Source organism: Rattus rattus, chromosome 12, assembly GCF_011064425.1.
Source record: "Rattus rattus isolate New Zealand chromosome 12, Rrattus_CSIRO_v1, whole genome shotgun sequence".
NCBI classification, from domain to species: domain Eukaryota; kingdom Metazoa; phylum Chordata; class Mammalia; order Rodentia; family Muridae; genus Rattus; species Rattus rattus.
Genome location: NC_046165.1, coordinates 73303646 through 73321514, shown reverse-complemented (window position 1 = coordinate 73321514; position 17869 = coordinate 73303646). Strand labels below are relative to the sequence as shown.

At 39.6% G+C, this 17869-nt stretch overlaps 1 protein-coding gene across 1 annotated transcript in view; it reads right to left on the bottom strand.

The window, feature by feature from the left end:
* LOC116913509 (armadillo-like helical domain-containing protein 4) overlaps positions 1-17869 on the bottom strand; it is a 101640-nt gene that overhangs the window by 64336 nt on the left and 19435 nt on the right. The window contains exon 5 of the mRNA XM_032917713.1: positions 4649-4909. Within this exon, the coding sequence (XP_032773604.1) occupies positions 4649-4909 (261 nt within the window). The remainder of the gene's footprint in view (positions 1-4648; positions 4910-17869) is intronic.

Genomic DNA, 17869 nt, shown 5'->3' with positions numbered 1-17869 from the left:
CAGCAATGGACAGATCATGGAAACAGAAACTAAATAGAGAAACAGAAAAAACAAACAAACAAAAAACAGAAGCTGAACCAAACAGACTTAACAGATATCTATAGAACATTTCATCCTAAAACAAAAGAATATACCTTCTTCTCAGCAGCTCATAGTACCTTCTCCAAAACTGTCCATATAATTGGTCACAAAACAGCCCTCAACAGATACAAGAAGATGGAAATAATACCATGCATCCTATCAGATCACCATGGACTAAATTTGGTCTTCAACAACAACAAAAACAACAGAAAGCCCACATACATATGGAAAATGAGCAATGCTCTAGTCAATGATAACTTGGTCAAAGAAAAAATATAGAAAGATATTAAAGACTTTTTAGAAATTAATGAAAATGAAGGCATAACATACCCAAATTTATAGAACACAATGAAAGTAGAGCTAAGAGGAAAACTCATAGCTCTGAGTGCCTCCAAAAAGAAACTGGAGAGAGCATATACCAACAGCCTGACAGCACACCTAAAAGCCCTAGAATAAAAAGAAACAAATACACCCAAGAGGAGTAGACAGCAGGAAATAATCAAACTCAGGTCTGAAATCAACCAAGTAGAAACAAAAAGGACTATACAAAGAATTAACAAAACCAGGAGCTGGTTCTTGAGAACAAGATAGATAAACCCTTAGCTAGATTAACCAGAGGGCACAGAGACAGTATCCAAATTAACAAAATCAGAAATGAAAAGGGAGATGTGACAGAAACTGAGGAAATTAAAAAAATTATCAGATCTTACTATAAATGATTACACTCAACAAATCTGGAAAATATGGAGGAAATGGAAAATATTTTAGACAGATACAAGGTACCAAAGTTAAATCAGTATCAGATAAACCTTCTAAAGAGTCCCATAATCCATAAAGAAGTAGAAGCATTAAAAGTCTCCCAACAGAAAAAAGCTCAGGACTAGATGGGTTTATTGCACAATTCTATCAGACCTTCAAAGAAGACTTCATACTCTTCAAACTATTCCACAAAATAGAAACAGAAGCAATACTACCCAATTCCATCTATGAAGCCACAATTATGCTGATACTTAAACCACACAAAGACCCAACAAAGAAAGAAAACTTCAGACCAACTTCCTTTATGAATATCAATGCAAAAATACTTAATCAAATTCTCATAAACTGAATCCAAGAACACATTAAAACAATCATCCACAATGATCAAGTAGACTTCATCCCAGGGATGCAGGAATGCTTCAGTATTGGAAATCCATCGACGTAAGCCACTACATAAACAAACTCAAAGAAAAAGACCACATGATCATCTCATTAGATACTGAGAAAGCATTTGACAAAATTCAACGCCCCTTTATAGTAAAAGTCTTGGAAAGATCAGAAATTCAAGTCCCATACCTAAACATAGTAAAAGCAATATACAATATCCAGTAGCCAACATCAAACTAAATGGAGAGAAACTTGAAGCAATCCCACTAAAATCAAGGACTAGACAAGGCTGCCTACTCTCTTCCTACATTGTCAATATAGTATTGGAAGTCCTAGCCAGAGCAATCAGAGATTTCACCTCATACCAGTCCGAATGGCTAAGATAAAAAAACTATGGTGACAGCAGATGCTGTAGCAGGTGTGGAGAAAGAGGAACACTCCTCCATTGTTGGTGAGATTGCAAGCTGGTCCAACCACTCTGGAAATCAGTCTGGCTGTTCCTCAGAAATCTGGACATAGTAGTACCTGAGGACCCAGATGTACCACTTCTGAGCCTATGCCTAAAAGATGCTCCAACATATAACAAGGACACATGCTCCACTATGTTCATAGCAGTCTTATTTATAATAGCTAGAAGCTGGAAAGAACTCAGATATTCTTCAACAGAGGAATGGATACCAAAAATGTACATTTACACAATGGAGTACTATTCAGTTATTAAAATCGATGACTTCATAAAATTCTTAGGCAAGTGGATGGAACTAGAAAATATCATCCTGAGTTAGTTAACCCAATCACAAAATAACACACATGGTATGCTTTCACTGATAAATGGATATTAACCCAAATGCTTGGAATACCCAACATACAATTTACAAACCACAAGAAGCTTAAGAAGAAGGAAGACCAAAGTGTGGATGCTTCAGTACTTCTCAGAAGGGGAAATAAAATACTCACTGAGGAAATACAGAGACAAAATGTGTAGCAAAGAATGAAGGAAAGGCCATCCAGAGACTGCTGTACCTGGGGATCCATCCCACATAGTGTCACTATTGCGGATGCCAAGAAGTGCATGCTGACAGGAGTCTTCTATAGCTGTCAGATGAGAGGGGCTCTGCCAGAGCCTGACAAATACAAAGGCAGATGGATTGAGAATGGGGTTCTCAATGGAGGAGTTAGAGAAAGGACTGAAGGAGCTGGAGGGGTTTGCAACCCCATAGGAAGAACAGCAATGTCAACCAATCATACACCCCAGAGCTCCCGGGATCTAACCACCAACAAAAGAGTACACATGGAGTGGCTGATGACTCCAACTGCATATGTAGCAGAGGACGGCCTTGTTGGACATCAATGGGTGGAGAGGCCCATGGTCCTGTAAGGTTCAATGCCCCAGAGTCAGGGAATGCCAGGGCAGGTAGGAGGGAGGTAGGGAGATTGGTAGGGTGGATGGGTGAGTGGGGATCACCCTCCTAGAATTGGGGGAATGGGGATTTAGTAGGGGTTGCTGGAGGGGAAACTGGGATAATATTTGAAGTGCAAATAAATTAATAAAATATCCAATAAAAGAAAAAAGAAGCTACAAATAAAATAATAAGTGACTCTCTGGAAAACTTTCCCATAAACATAGCATAGTCATTATCATTTTAATCAGATTAGCTGTAGTTACTTACAGACAATTCCCAATAAGATCCAACCTGTAGAAGGTCCTTCATAGTAAGAGAGATAAGGTTCTTTTTTCCTTCACCTGAGATTACAGCCACTCAATCCAACCTTCACCTCCCTCCTGCTGCATATAGTTTTGGGAGAAAGTTATAAGGAGGTACCAACTTAACTAACAGGGGGCCCTCATCTATGCAGCTTTTAGGAGCTTGTCATCCACACTTCTCTGTGATGTGACTGTTTAGAGATCAGTTATTCTCTTGTAACTCCTCCTCTCTGATACTGCAAGTAAGCCAATTAAACTCTCTGATTCACCAAGCTGGGATTCAACAGAAACACTCCATGAGTCCATTGCTGGTACTCTATGTAGAATCACTCCATCAGTCTGTTGCTGGTACTCTATGTAGAATGAGAGATGTTCCTTCACATATCTTCAGGAAATGTTAATAAAGCGATGCCAGGACCCATCCACATAACACCCTTAAAAATGTTATTCACCAAACAAAAATAGTAGATTGTATGGGCTAGGGAGATGGCTCAGAAGGTGAAACTTCTTGCTGAATAAGACTGGTGACCTGAGTTCCATCCCCAGAACCCACTTAAAGAAGAAAGGAGAAAACCTAAGCCAAGAATTATCCTCTGACACCCACAAAGGAGTCATGACATAGGTACACCCACTTTTCCACATACAAAAACAAAATAAAATGTAATTAAATGGAACTGAAACATAGCTCAAAATTAAGAGAACTTGCTCTATTTTCAAAAGACTGGATTTCAGTCCCCAGAACCCTCATAGGATAGCTGTTAACTGTCTATAGCTCCAGTTCTAAGGGATACAATGATTTCTAGCTTCTGTGGTGGGCATGTGCACATACTTGACACACACACACACACACACACACACACACACACACACTACAATAAAAATAAAATAAAGAAAATATATAAATTTAAAAGTAGATCAGTGGTTACTTGGGACAAAGAACATCAGTTGGATGATGGGCATATTCTGTATGTTGACTACAGAGGAACAGCATCGGTGGCAACTTGCAAACCCATTGAATTGGCAGGGTGTAGTTGCACACATATGTAATGCCAGGGAAAGCAGAGGCAGAAGAACCATGAGTCTGAGCACAGCCTGAGCTACCCACAGAGACCTTGTAAAAGTTTTTCAAAAAATTGAAAACCTACTTCATTGAATTATACACTTAACTGAATAAAGTTTGTATATGTAATAACCTGTAAATAACTAAAAGTGATTTCTTAAATTGGACTCCAATAATCAATTTGTATTCATGGACATGATTAGAACACAACTCTGATAATCATTGCAACATTGATTTGAAGCTTCTCCACCTTCTCCTAAGCTCCAAAGTTCTTTCAGATGTTTATCCTTACCTGCACATGACAAATCCACTTCCTGAGTGAGGAGAGTTCATTTCCTTGACCACAAGCCAGGAATAGATGCCTGCCTAGTACAGCTTGTCAGTTAATTTCTTTTGCTTGAGCTATAACTTGGGATGCAAGTGCTAGTCTTTGGCGATCCTTCCAAAAACATTAAGTAACCAGACTGGTAATAGGAAGTAGAGGATTGGAGTTGGCAATGTAAAACCACAGATGTGAAAATTTTGAGGAAATAACTGATAATTTAGACACAAATTGGCACCCATACCCACAGGCAGATTGTGCTTCTGTATGACAGATGTCAGTGAAAGAAAACTGAAGTCTTAGGCAAAGGAGTGGTAATTCAAATGGTTCTTACCCAGACCTTGATTCTGTTGTTCCCACTCGATGGTCTCTGGCACCTGGTAGGTGGCTACCTCTAGTAGGTCTATGCTTCCTGGCCCTATGTCAGGTTCCTGGGATGTGATGCCAGGCAGAGTATACCCTGGTGGTTCGGTGTCACTATTGAAGTCCTTATACAAGGAGTCTGCCTCTTTATCTTCCTCGTCCTCTTCATCTTCCTCATCTTCCTCTTCTTCCTCTTCCTCTTCATCTTCTTCATCCTCCTCATCTTCTACCTCTAGAAAACAATTCAAAGGAAAACTTGAAGACATGCAATGAACATATTCTCAAACATATTAATCTTTTGAAGAGATTCATATATTATGAAGTAGTCATGTTTGTCTTTTAAAACCACTTGTTAAAGTGAACATTGGGCAATCCAAGTTTTATGAGATTATGTGTTTCTATATACCATGTTTAAAACTTTCAATACTACAGTTATATATGATAACCCTCATGCTCATTAGGAATTAGAGGTTAGGAATTGTTGTTTGTTTGTTTTGTCAGCATGACATAATCTAGACTCATCAGAGAAAAATGAACCTCAGTTGAGAAGATGCTTCAGTAAGATTGGCCTGTAGGCAGGTCTGTGGGGTTACTTTCTTGATTCATGGTTGGTGTTGGGGTGCTCCCCCATGTGTCTGTGCCATCCCTGGGGAAGTGATATCGAGTTGTACGGAAAGTAGAATGAGCAAGCTATAAGGAGCAAGACAGTAGGCAGCACTCCTCCATGCCCTCTGCTTTGAGTTCCTTTCTCCAGGTTCCTGCCTTAAGTTTTTACTTTGACATCTTGAGCTAAACCATGGAATGGTCTCAGTCTCCTCAAGTTGCTCTTGGTCAGTAGTAGAAGGTAAACTAAGATAGGAACAATGAATTTTTGTAAACTACTTTATATTTTCAAGTCTAGTAAAAATTTCTGTTTTCTAAAGGTTTGCAATGTTTATCTGTTAGGAATTACTCTGACGTGTTAAAGAACATAAAAATATTTCCACCTCTTCTATAATATTAAAGAAGAAAATTCATGATTTGATATACTTCTCTTTCCATCCTCTACATCAGTGTCTAGAATTCAGCAATGTTACATGAGAGGCAGATAAATTTGGATTGCACTCTCCCTGTGGAAGAGTAACCCAAAAACCTAGAAATAATTGCACTAACACTCTAATTCAGTGCTAAAGAGAGTTACAAAATGGCAGATTTATCAAGGATGTCCACCACCTGTGATAAGACATCATTATCATTGTTAGGAGTTAATTTTTACAACTGAGCCTCCTTGGTACTTAAGGTGGTGTTGGCTGAGGGACCTAAGAGTGCAAATCCAATTGACTTTAATTTCCCAGGAATATTCATGTCCACTCTTCACCGTGACTAAGCCCACAAAGCAGCTGAATGATGGCAGAATGCATCTAAGGCTTTCTTGTAAGTCAACAGTCACTGTGGCAAGGAACTCTATTCAGAAGGCAGAGAAGACAAGAGAATAGAGAACTAAAGCCAATCACAGCCTTTCATTGGAGCCGTTCCTGTTTACAGACAACCATATACATTCTTCTCTCTTTTATCACTGTGACATTTTCTTGTAACACTTATTACTTGTAACACATATCAATTCTTCACTGGTATGCAGCTCAGTAGGAGAGCACATGCTTAGCATAGGCAGGGCAATGAGCTCAGGATCTACAATTTGTCATCCTTTGGTCCTATATCAGTCTGAATTCTGTAGGCTTTAGTGCATGTCATCATTCAGAATACACAACAGAATGGACATTTAATGGATACTGTTCCAGGCAACAGAGATATGGTTTGTGGGTCCAAGGAACCAATTTTCCCCTCAAGAAAACACACAACAGACTTGGACGCTGTTACTTCAGATGGTGAGACTGAGGAAAGCTTTCCTTATAGCATAAGGATTATGTACGAACAGGCCCAAAGTGGGTTCCAGCTCAAAGGGAAACCCCAAGACCTGGCACCATTACTGAAGCTATGGGGTGTTCACAAAAAGGGACCTACCGTGACTGCTCTCCAAAAGACCCAACTAGCGGCTGAAAGAGTCAGATGCAGATGTTTGCAGCCAACCAAAGAACAGAGGCTTATGACCCCTCTGGTTGAATTAGGGAAAAGTTGGAGGAAGCTAAGGAGGAGGGCAACCCCATAGGAGGAGCAGCACTCTCAATAAACCTGGTCCCCTGAGATCTCTTAGACACTGGATCACCAAACAGGCAGCAGCATACACCAGCTGAGATGAGGCCTCCAACAGTTATACAGCAGAGAACTCCTGGGTCTGGGTTCAGTCAGAGAAGATGGACCTAATCCTCAAGAGACTGGAGGCCCTTAAGTTTAGAGGTCTGGCGGGGTGGGTAGGTGGGTGGGCAACATCATTGTGGAGACCAGGGAGGGCAAGTGCAGGGTCAGGGGAGCGGGGAAGGTATGGGATGCATAACCATCCCGGAGGGGGTGGACTGGGAGGGGAATAAATTCTGGAGTGTAAAAAAAAATAAATAGAAATTCTATGTGTAACTGAGTTGATACTTACTGGAAGGTCATCACCAGAAGAGAGACCAGTGACACCAAGAGCCTTAAGGCAGGTGTGCACAGGCTGTGTTCAGAGACTAGCAAGGAGGTCACCGGGCATAGGATGAGGATGCAGGAAGAATATATTAAATGAGGAGAGGGAGTAGATAGAGCCTATCAGACTTACCACTTTTCAAATGACTCAGGCTACAAGGTAGGCAATGACCTCAACTGAGCACCCAGGGAAGGAAGCCCATGAGGATACTCTTAGAACTCAGGTGAGTAATGGTACCTGAAAGTAGGTATGATGTAGATCTGCCTAGATCCAGTGATACAATTTGTAGGTAGACCCTTGGTGATTATTACCATGTGGGACACAAGAAGGAAGGAAGAAGATTCCCTCATCACCAGTGGGAATGCAAAGATTGTACACAAAATTAAATATATTTGAAACACATTGTATGATGGCCATGCCAGTGACATTCACATGCAAAGGCTGACAGTCCAGGAAGGGCCAAATGTGGAAATTATCAACTGACAGCAATGGAAACTAGGTCCTTGCTCCTTTTAGTTTGCTGTGACTGAGATGAACTAAAACGGTTAACAGTGAAACTCTTAGGACTGGGATGCACCTCCGTTGACACAGTGCTTACCTAGCACAGGTCCAGTTCTCAGTTTGATCTCCACCACCACATAAACCTACATGTAGCACATGCTTTTAATACCAGCCCTTGAGATGAAGACAGGAGTTTCAGAAGGTCAAGGTCTTCCTTACCTACATAGTGAATTGGAAGCTAACATGGGCTGCTATATGAAACCTTGAGAGAGAGAGAGAGAGAGAGAGAGAGAGAGAGAGAGAGAGAGAGAGAGAGAGAGACAGAGAGAGAGACAAGGAGAGAGAGAGAGACAGAGCCATACAGAGACAGAGACAAAGAGTGAGAGACATAGAGAGGAACAGGAAGAAAGACAGATATAATAAATAAAGAAGAAAGAAAGAAAAGCAAGAAGGAAGGACGGAAGGAAGGACAGAAGGAAGGAAGAGAACACTAAAACATTAAGCAGTTGTGTCAGATATCAATGCCAGAAGGCTGAAAAATGCTTGGTGACCTTAAGTTATATGTTTAGATTTGAAACAAAGAAATGTCTTGTTACACATGGCCAGGAGAGAGGAAAAATGTGTCTAGACGGTACCCCCTTTAAGCCAATTTTATCTGTCTGGCCTCTGTCTGATAGAACTTAACAGCGGCTTCATAACCCACAGGATCCTTTGTTCTTCTGAGGGATTAAGCCTCTGAGGAACTAAAAAGCCTTGCCAGTCTTATCCCACAAACTCGCGTTGTTAGCTGAACAAAGAAGAAATTTGCAGGCTCTGATTTTCTTACTGGCTGTTCGTTTAATAAGAACTTTGAATCCTCATATACTATCTAAGCGGAGCTTAAGAGGAGTTTGTTCAAACCCAGAATTGTCCCTCGAGGTTAGGTGTTGTTTTTCTTATTAATTACAAATATACCTTCCATCCGTGGTCACCAAAAATCAAGCTTTCCTTTTGCTCAGGACTAGACATCTACAAATTTCACTGATATTCTCATAGGCAGACCTCACCGAAGGCTGACCCACAATCTCTAATATAGACATTTTTTTCATATCCAAAAGACTGTCACATAGTGAGCAGCCCCAGGCAGTCACTAACACACCACAGGGATGAAGAACCCTTGCAGATATGCCATCCCATCCTGGGGGAAAGTACCAGAACAGGAACCCTTGTCCCTAGGATGTCTTGCTTACCTGACTCTGGGCAGCTCCTCACCTGTTCCTTCTGCCTTCTTAAAGCATTCATTTTTATAGGTATCCTCACCTTTGGCCTATTTATGAAGTTTTTTATAAGGTAGAGTTCTCTTTTCACTGACCTTTCCCTTCCTCCTTTAAATTTAAAGCAGGATCTAAGGCAAATAAACTAACGCATATGAAAGAATAGAAGGCTACTGCGGAGAAGGCAACTCCCTGAACTGAGCGGTATTCGTTTCTGCCATGTCCTTTTGAGGAATGGGAAATGTTTGCTAGCATCTGAGAACCCTGAAGATCAAGAACAAGGGGCCAGAAAGACGGCTCTGTGGTGAGTAAATCACTTGCCACAGGAACCTGAAGATCCAGTTTCATCCCTGAAACCCACCATGGCATAGATGCACTGGCACTTGTACATGTCATATGCATACGCATGCACGCACAGACGGCACCATTCATAAATGGGATTAAATTGTTTTAACTAATTTAACTAATAGCACTATTACTAAAAGGCTTTACACACGTGAGAATAAGTACAGCCCTAGGAATGATACTACTTTTACAGCCATATTTTTCTCAAATTGAGCATGAAATTGAATGTGAAACTCAAAAGCCAAAGAACTTAAATTTCTTTTAAGGATATGAAGCAATCCTCCAGCAGATGGCTCTCTAAGAGGAGAAGGTACTGAGAAACCTCAGACATTTTTAACTCTCACAAAATCCAGTTGAGAATTTAATGGGGTTGGAGAGCTGTTAAAGGCTAGGCTCGCAACCAAAAATATAAGAGAATTTAATGAATCTCTTAACATTACTGAAATCTCAACTATTCCCATTTTCATATTTTTATCATATGTGAGATATGTACAAATAATATTTGTGTAGTATATTATGAAATTTAATATTAAATTTCAACATGAATATGATCTATCTATCTACCTACCTACCTATCTATCTATCTATCTATCTATCTATCTCTATCTATCTATCTATCTCTCTATCGATCTATACCATAAATGTGTTAACAAGCCTTCTACTGTGATAGACAATCCCAGAGAACTCATCATTGCAGCAAAGAATTACAATGTGTTTAACAATCTTCCATTAGGGATGTGTGATGGCTGAAAGGCTAAGAGACCATACTGCTCTTACAGAAGGCCAAGTTCCGTTCCTAGCACCTACACCACATAGCTGAGAGCCACCTTTAACTTCATCCTTTAACCGAATCCAGCATCTGACGTCACCTATGCTCAAATGCTCACATGCACCTATCTATATACAAATACACATAAATATGCTAAAACTAAATATCATACACATATATAATAATGCAACTATATGCATTACTCCTTCACAATCCTCTATATGGTCCTAATGGTACCCATCATTACCAAATGCCATATGTTAGCATTTATATTATACATTCCACTACATTTCTAAGCCTTACTCTTGAATTGATTCTGTAAACATTACTATTCATGTTTAACTAAACAAAAACTAATTTGCACTGCTGTCTTACCAGCCATTAAAAGGGGATCTAATCACTGATAGAGAAACAAACAGTTCAGGAGAAAAAAATCCCTAGTTTAAAAACAAATACTGGAAGCAGTGAGAAACATCAGTAATCTGTACCCTACTACAGTGAAACGTAGTAGAAATAAGGGGGGTAGAAATGAGAGAATTGGCCAGAAGCTCCAGGGCCAGCTAGCTTGGAATGTGCAGTACAGCATCCTTCCTGTCAGGGTTGTGTCTCTTCCTGTCTTAGCAGCTCATTTTATAAAGACTGCTATTAGTACTTTGCCTTTATTCTTTAAATGCATGAGAACAGAATTCTTGATGATGGTATTCTGTCTTATAGCTTACATTTCCAGTGATCTCTCAGTGTCTTGTTTCTTGGGAAGTGATTTGTGGTTTTCTTTTCCTGAATCTGTTCAGGAGAGTGAGTCCAGCCTGGGCTACATTGCAGGATTCTGACTCCAAAATGAAATAATATCTTAAAGCAGAAAATCATCTGAATTGATTCCTAACACACACAGTTAAGCATGTCTCACGTGCTATGAAAAGGCTGGGCTTTTCTTAGATCTGGTACCACTAATCTCAGTTCTTCCTCCTGACAAAGTACTGCATCCGTCTGGATCAGAAGTGGTGTGGTCTCCTTTCAAGACATTGCCACTTCCTGTCTTCCGGCCTTGTTCTTTACTATTGTCATGTCAACTTTCTGTCACCCAGACAATAACAACAACGTAGAGAAGATATACTTCACTGTAATAAATGAGACCGGGTAATACATGATACATAATGTTAGGAGATGACGTCAGCAATCATAAAACTAAGTCGCATTATGTATTTGCTCCATGTTTAAATGTACGCTAAGAACCTTTGCATGCAAGTTCACATTTCCTCCTCACAAGCCAGGAGGAGAACCATCAACGTCCCAGTTTTACAGATAGAAAAACCGATGTCCAAATACGGCAAAAATCTTTCATTAAATTCCAGTGAGGTCTCATTATGGATCCAGGACTTATACTCAAGTGAGTGAACTTGAGACTGGAAGCAGGGGAGTTTTCCTAGTATAAGCTCTCGTTCGTTGTTGGGAGCAGGGTGGTCTGAGAGGCTTCACAGAGGACGGGTTTGAGCAGAACTGATTCTGCCTCCTTCCTCTCCCTATTAATTTTAACTCCATTCCCTTATTTCTGGAATAATGTAGCTTTGGTTATTATTTGCCTTACTATTCTATAGGTGAGGATGGTCTTAAAATGTCTAGAAAAGAATCAGGCTTTGCTTTAATTAGTTCTTACAGTTGACTTAACATAGCCTAAAGACATTTGAGAGAAATTGCCTAGATCAGATTTGTCTGTGGGAAACTGGCTTGATTGTTTATTGATGTATTTATTTATTTATTTATTTATTTATTTTTATTTATTTATTTGTGGAAGTGATCCCAGGCAAAGTTGGGAACTAATTGAACATGATCCCGCCGAGAGCCATCAAGCAGCACTCCCCCGTAGCCTCTGTTTCCCTTCCTTGGCTGTGAGTTCCTGGTTAAAGGTGACGCTGTGACAACACCAAGCAGGCATGGCCTTTAGGTTCCAGCCTTAAGTCTCTGCCATCACTGCTTTGCTTAGAGGATGTGCTCTGTTGCTAACATAAGCCCTTCCTTCCTTCCTTAACTACTTTAGGTGTGAGTGTTTCATCACAGCAGCGGTCATAAGACGAGAGCAGGCTTCTACTGGGCATGGGATTATCTCTCCGAAGGCTGGAAGTTAACATGATTAATGGAGTTAATCACGAGCACCATTAAACTGCTGCCTTCCAGAGTTAAGGGGATGCCCTTCAACCTCAAAAGATGAGAGGTGGTGTGTATGTGGGAGATGAGGCCATCACTTGGCCTCAATTAGCTTGTCATGCTGAAGTCTGGAGGTTTTATTTTTTTAATAGCATTTCAGTAGGGGCATAACCATGGGATACTTTTATCTGGAATTATCATTCAGTGTAGAAAGAGGTAGCTTGGTTGCAGAAGTAGACTCTAGTAAGCAGAGTCAGAACCTACCAAAATCAGAACAAATTCAATGTTTCCCAATGTGATGATTTTTAAAACCTATAGGAGTATCTAAATAGGTAACATCTCTTTCTGATCTTTTCTATGAGGGCCATGCATGGATATGAACATTAAGAGGTGATATGACCCAAGAGTCGTGGCTCATGCCTGTAATCTCAGAACTTGGCAGGCTGACGGAGGAGGACTGCCCCAAGTTCAGTGTGAGTCTCAGTTATATAGTAAGCTCCAGGGCTATGGGGTGGGACTACAGAGTGAGACCCTGCCTTAAAAAAATAAAAAGTAACAATAGGCAGCAGCAGTGAGATATCCGAGTAGCATCAAGGGGATGAGTACAGTTGGCCAGATAGCCAATGATGGTTCTTACCCTTACATGCATCTACATATTTCTCAGGTTTATAATAATGAGTATTTAGCACAATGTAATTCTCATGTTTATTTCTGTAAAAAAAAGAATATAAACACACATACACACAAACACACCCCTACAGTATGTTCTCCAACTTTCGTGCATGCACAGACACAAAACAAATACACACAATAATGTAAGTTTTAAACTATTTTAAAAATGAAAATAAAAAAGTTTTCTCTGCAAACACCTAAAATACTTTTGCTATCTATATATGATATAATAAAGAATGCATTTATTATTTAGGATTAATATATACTAATAGCAATTTTTAAATTTTTGAAAATTCTGCAAGTTATTATATACCTCCAAGATACATGTTTTCTTCAACTGCAGGAAACTCACGACACTTAGGAATCTGTGCATGAACCACTCACCATAGAGGGTCTCTATGGTGCAAGAGCACAGATCGGTCATTCAGAACAAAACCTACTTGATACTTGAACATCCCTCGCAAGAGAAACAGAGTGCAGCTTCTAATAAATAAAAGATTTGTTGGTCTGAGCCTGAGGATATGGCTGGCTCTTCTGTATTGTCTATTCTGTCACACGTGATTATGTCTATCTCAATCTACATATCTTTATCTATATCTATATAAAACAGGGTCTCATTTTGTAACTCTGGCTGGTCTAAAATTCACTGAGGGCCAGACTAACCTCAAATTCATAGAGATCAACTTGCCCCACTCTGCGTTTTAAGAGCTGAGATTAAAGGTGTATGCTACCACATCCAGTTAAAAAATTAATCATAAAGACTAATTCATCTCATCACTATCTAAATTAGAAAGTTTTGCTTGGTTCAAACGGTCAGAAGGTAATTTATCATCACTGTTATATATAGTATCTCTTAACATCTATTCAGTATTTCCCCCACATTTGTCATATCTCTTTTTCTGTTAGCAACAGCATAATGATAATTAAACATATTTATACAAACCCGAATGCACAGAAAGATAAGCGTGTATGCCAATGCATATCTCTGCAGCCCAGAGCTAATGTTTCTCCCGACCTTGAATCTCTGCTCATGTTTTTAATATTTTCACTTTTCACAGGCATTGTATAATTTACACATCTATCATATGTCTTCTTCTACTAAACCTGTGTTCTGTTAAGTCAAACCCTAATTTTTCATGGTATTCCCTGAGTTGCCAAATACTTTCCAAATGCATTCATAATGAAATGAGTAAACGATAGTGTGAGCCTACTGTATATAAACGAAACAAAACCTTGTCTCCATCCTTACAGAGGATGCTTTTGGATAACTAAAGATGAGCACATTAAACAGTACTGGGAAAAGTACACATGCACACACATGCACATGCATGTACACACAGGTGCATGCTTACTGTAAACACACACACACACACACACACACCAGAGGCCAATGGAGGGCATCAAGTCTGCAACAATGTTACTAAATTGTGTGGGTATACTGGTAAATTATTCCCAATGGTAAGAAAAAAGATGTCAGAATAGTAGAATGGATGTCTGCTGTCTTCTGTGGGGTGTGTGTGTGTGTGTGTGTGTGTGTGTGTGTGTGTGTGTGTGTGTCAGAATTTGTGAACACTTTATAGCAGTACACCATAATTCTAATTTAAAGCACTTTAGAGATAGCAATGACCACATGAGTATTACTAGCAAGCATATGATACCCATTCTGAGTGCCAAGAGATCAGCTCTTCGACCCGAGAGAGTTGACGGATGCTCAGAAGAGGCTTGTCACAGGTGTCTGGTGATGAATGATGACTTCAGGGCAAGACAACAAAAAGACCCACAGTAAGAGGCAATCAATAACTGAAACGTCTGGCAATCTGTTTTTGAAAGTCTGTCACACAGGAGACCCTTACAAATGACGCATAGAGGGCTAGAGAGTTGGCTCCGAGGTTAAGAGCATTTACTGATTATGCAGAGGCCTGGGTCAATTCCCAGCATCTCTACGGCAGCTCACAACCATGTGTAACTCAGTGTCCGGGATCCAGTGCCCATCTGGCCTTTGTGAGCACTAGGTATCCAGGTAGTGTCTGTATATGCATGCAGGCAAAACACCCATCCGCGTTAAGTAATATTTTAAATCAAACAAGAACCGCAGTATCCTCAGAGGAGCTCGCAAAAACATTATCTGAGAAGCTATTTTTTAAAGCCTCTTGGGGTACCTCCAAATTGCTTTCTAATTAACCAGTAAGAAAAGACAAGGCTTTTCGACTTCAGTGTCAACTGCAAGAAAACCACCATATTGCCCAAAATATCATCTCAGTTGCACAAAGAATGGCATCCTTTCCAGACACAACTTTCTGTCCCAACTCGTGAGGGGCAGAAGCTAGTAGATGTCTGTGAGTTCAAAGCCAGACTGGTCTACATACAGAGTTCCAGATTAGCCAGAGATAAAAAGTGAAAAGTTGTCTCAAACAAAACAAAACAAAATACAATGGAACAAAACAAAAATTTTATTTTCTCTTGAAATTCTTATGTCATATGTAGAGAGAAAGGTATGTTTTTCTATGTTTTTATGCTGTATATAAAATTTATAATTATTAAAATTAAATACACATACAAAGGAATCCTCCAACAAGTCAATTACTGTTCTATTACTTCTGAATTTATCACAGAATTCTTGTTCATTTATTAGATAAAAAAAAACCTGTATGCAATGGGTCATTTGAAACCATGAGAAAATGGAAATTTTCTGAGATAAAGCTTGGTCTCAACACTGTGCTCATACATTCATTAAACAGGACCAATCTTAATAAGAATCCAGCTTCATCTCTTTCAGTATCCCAGGAAAGCCCTATCTCTCCATTTTCCTGTCCCTGCTGGTACGCACTGTTTCCCCCATTTTCAGACATTTAACAAAAGAGGTAAGATAATAAAAGGAGGGTATTCACAAAACCTGAGATTTCAGATCTCCCACTTGAACATAGTAGCAGGTAGAAACAGAGCCAATGCAAGTCTGAATATCGACATTCTTCACTTTGTGGAGTACCTGGGATTGAATCAGGGACCTGCACATACTAAGTAAACAGCCTACCACTGAGCTCTGTCTTCGGTCTCTAAGTGGTGAAGTATTCAATCACTGTCCTACTTCCCATAGTATTGTTGAAAATCCTTAGCATAGATTAACGTACATCTCCTTAGAAGTAAATGAAACACACAATGACTTTGAATTGTGTAAAGCAAACTCTGCCTGCAGTGGTTCTCAAACTTCTCAGGCTGTGGCGACCCCCAACCATAAAATTATTTTCCTTGTTACTCCATAACTTTAATTTTGGTGTTATGAATAGTAAGGTATTTCTCTGTGTTTTCTGATAGTCTTAGCTGACCCCTGTGGAAGGGTCATTCAGTCCCCCCTCTGAAGAGGTCATAACCTACATGTTGAGAACTGCTTTTATGTCATAAAATATTAAGTGTATCGACAAACAAATACACGTTTTTGTGTGCTTGACAGGGTCTGATGTGTCCAGGACTGGCCTCAAACTTATTCTATAGCTAGGTCCAGACCAATGTGAATTACATAGAAATACCCAGTCTCAAAATCAAAATAACCTAAGAAGGCAATTAAAGGAAACGTACCACAACTAATGAATCATTTTGATAAAAATAATACTGGTTATAGTTCTGTGAAAAAATTAAAATGCTCCAGTAGGCAACATCTCATGCTGTGTTTACATTCCTAGTCAAGGCAGAGAAACACAGGCTGAAAATGGTGGCCCCTCATATATCCAGGAGTTTGGTAGGTTCATCTGTTTAAATACATATAGCCTTCTCAGCTTTCCAAGATTTAAATGACAGCATAAACTTGTGACATTTTTAACATAGTAATTATAGATAAATTATGCACCTCGGGCTTTAGGAACAATTATGTGCTAATCAAATTCTAGACCTTATCTTAAGCCCATTAAGGTAACAGAAAAAAAATGGGTTTTAACCAAAAATGTCTTTCAGAAGCTTTGACAAGAAGCATAATTCAGTTAGAAACCTGACAAAATATATTCTAAAAAGAAAAAAAGAAACTGAAACTGAATTGTGCAGAGGGAAAGATCTCAAACCCCAGGATATCTTTAGCCACATCAGAAAAATTCTCACATATTTTAACACAACTGTCATCGTCTACTAAATTTAGAAAACTACTACAGTTTTACAAGTATAGACTATTCACAAATACATTTTTCCTTTGATTTAATGAGTCTTGCCAAGTACATCTGCCATCTATATTTCAAGACAGTTTAAGGAAACATGATTTTTTTTTTACAAGGTGGCATTCAAGGGAACTGAAAACTGAGGCTTTGAGCTCAAAGCCATGTGGTATCTGTCTTCACATGACATGACAGGGATGATAACCTCTGGGACCATATTGGTCTGCTTCTTAAGTCAGCATTCCTCTGGGAAATTATCCAAGCCACTCTTCATGTGTCATGTTTCTTAGTGAGCAGATTATAAATGTTATCTACAAGACAGGCTAGAGAGATGGCTAAGTGGTTAGGGGTGTGTATTGTTCTGCAGAGAATCCAAGTTTGATTTCCAGTACCCATGGAAACTCCCTCTGACTCCAGTTCCAGAGGATCTTATGACTCTGGCTTCTAAGGGATCCAACATATACATGGCACATACACCCATACAGACATACACATAGATTCAAAAATGATAAGGTGAATCCTTCATCTCGTAGACATCCAGCTGAACCTCTTCCCTGCAGTAGAGAAGACATAGAATGCTAGTACATCCTCTGTCCTCTCTCCTAAGTCATGGTTGACTCCCTACGAGCTTCCCTGTGGTCCAGGTTAGCATAACTAGATTCAATTATTTGTATCTACAATGTGACCCTCCACCCGTTTAGGGTGCTGACTCAAGCAGTCACATGACTGTGGGCCCCATATCCATTCTTATTGCTTGGCGATGTGGAGCTGGGCCTCGATTACATTGTTCCTGGCCAAAGCCAATGCCTTACACAGT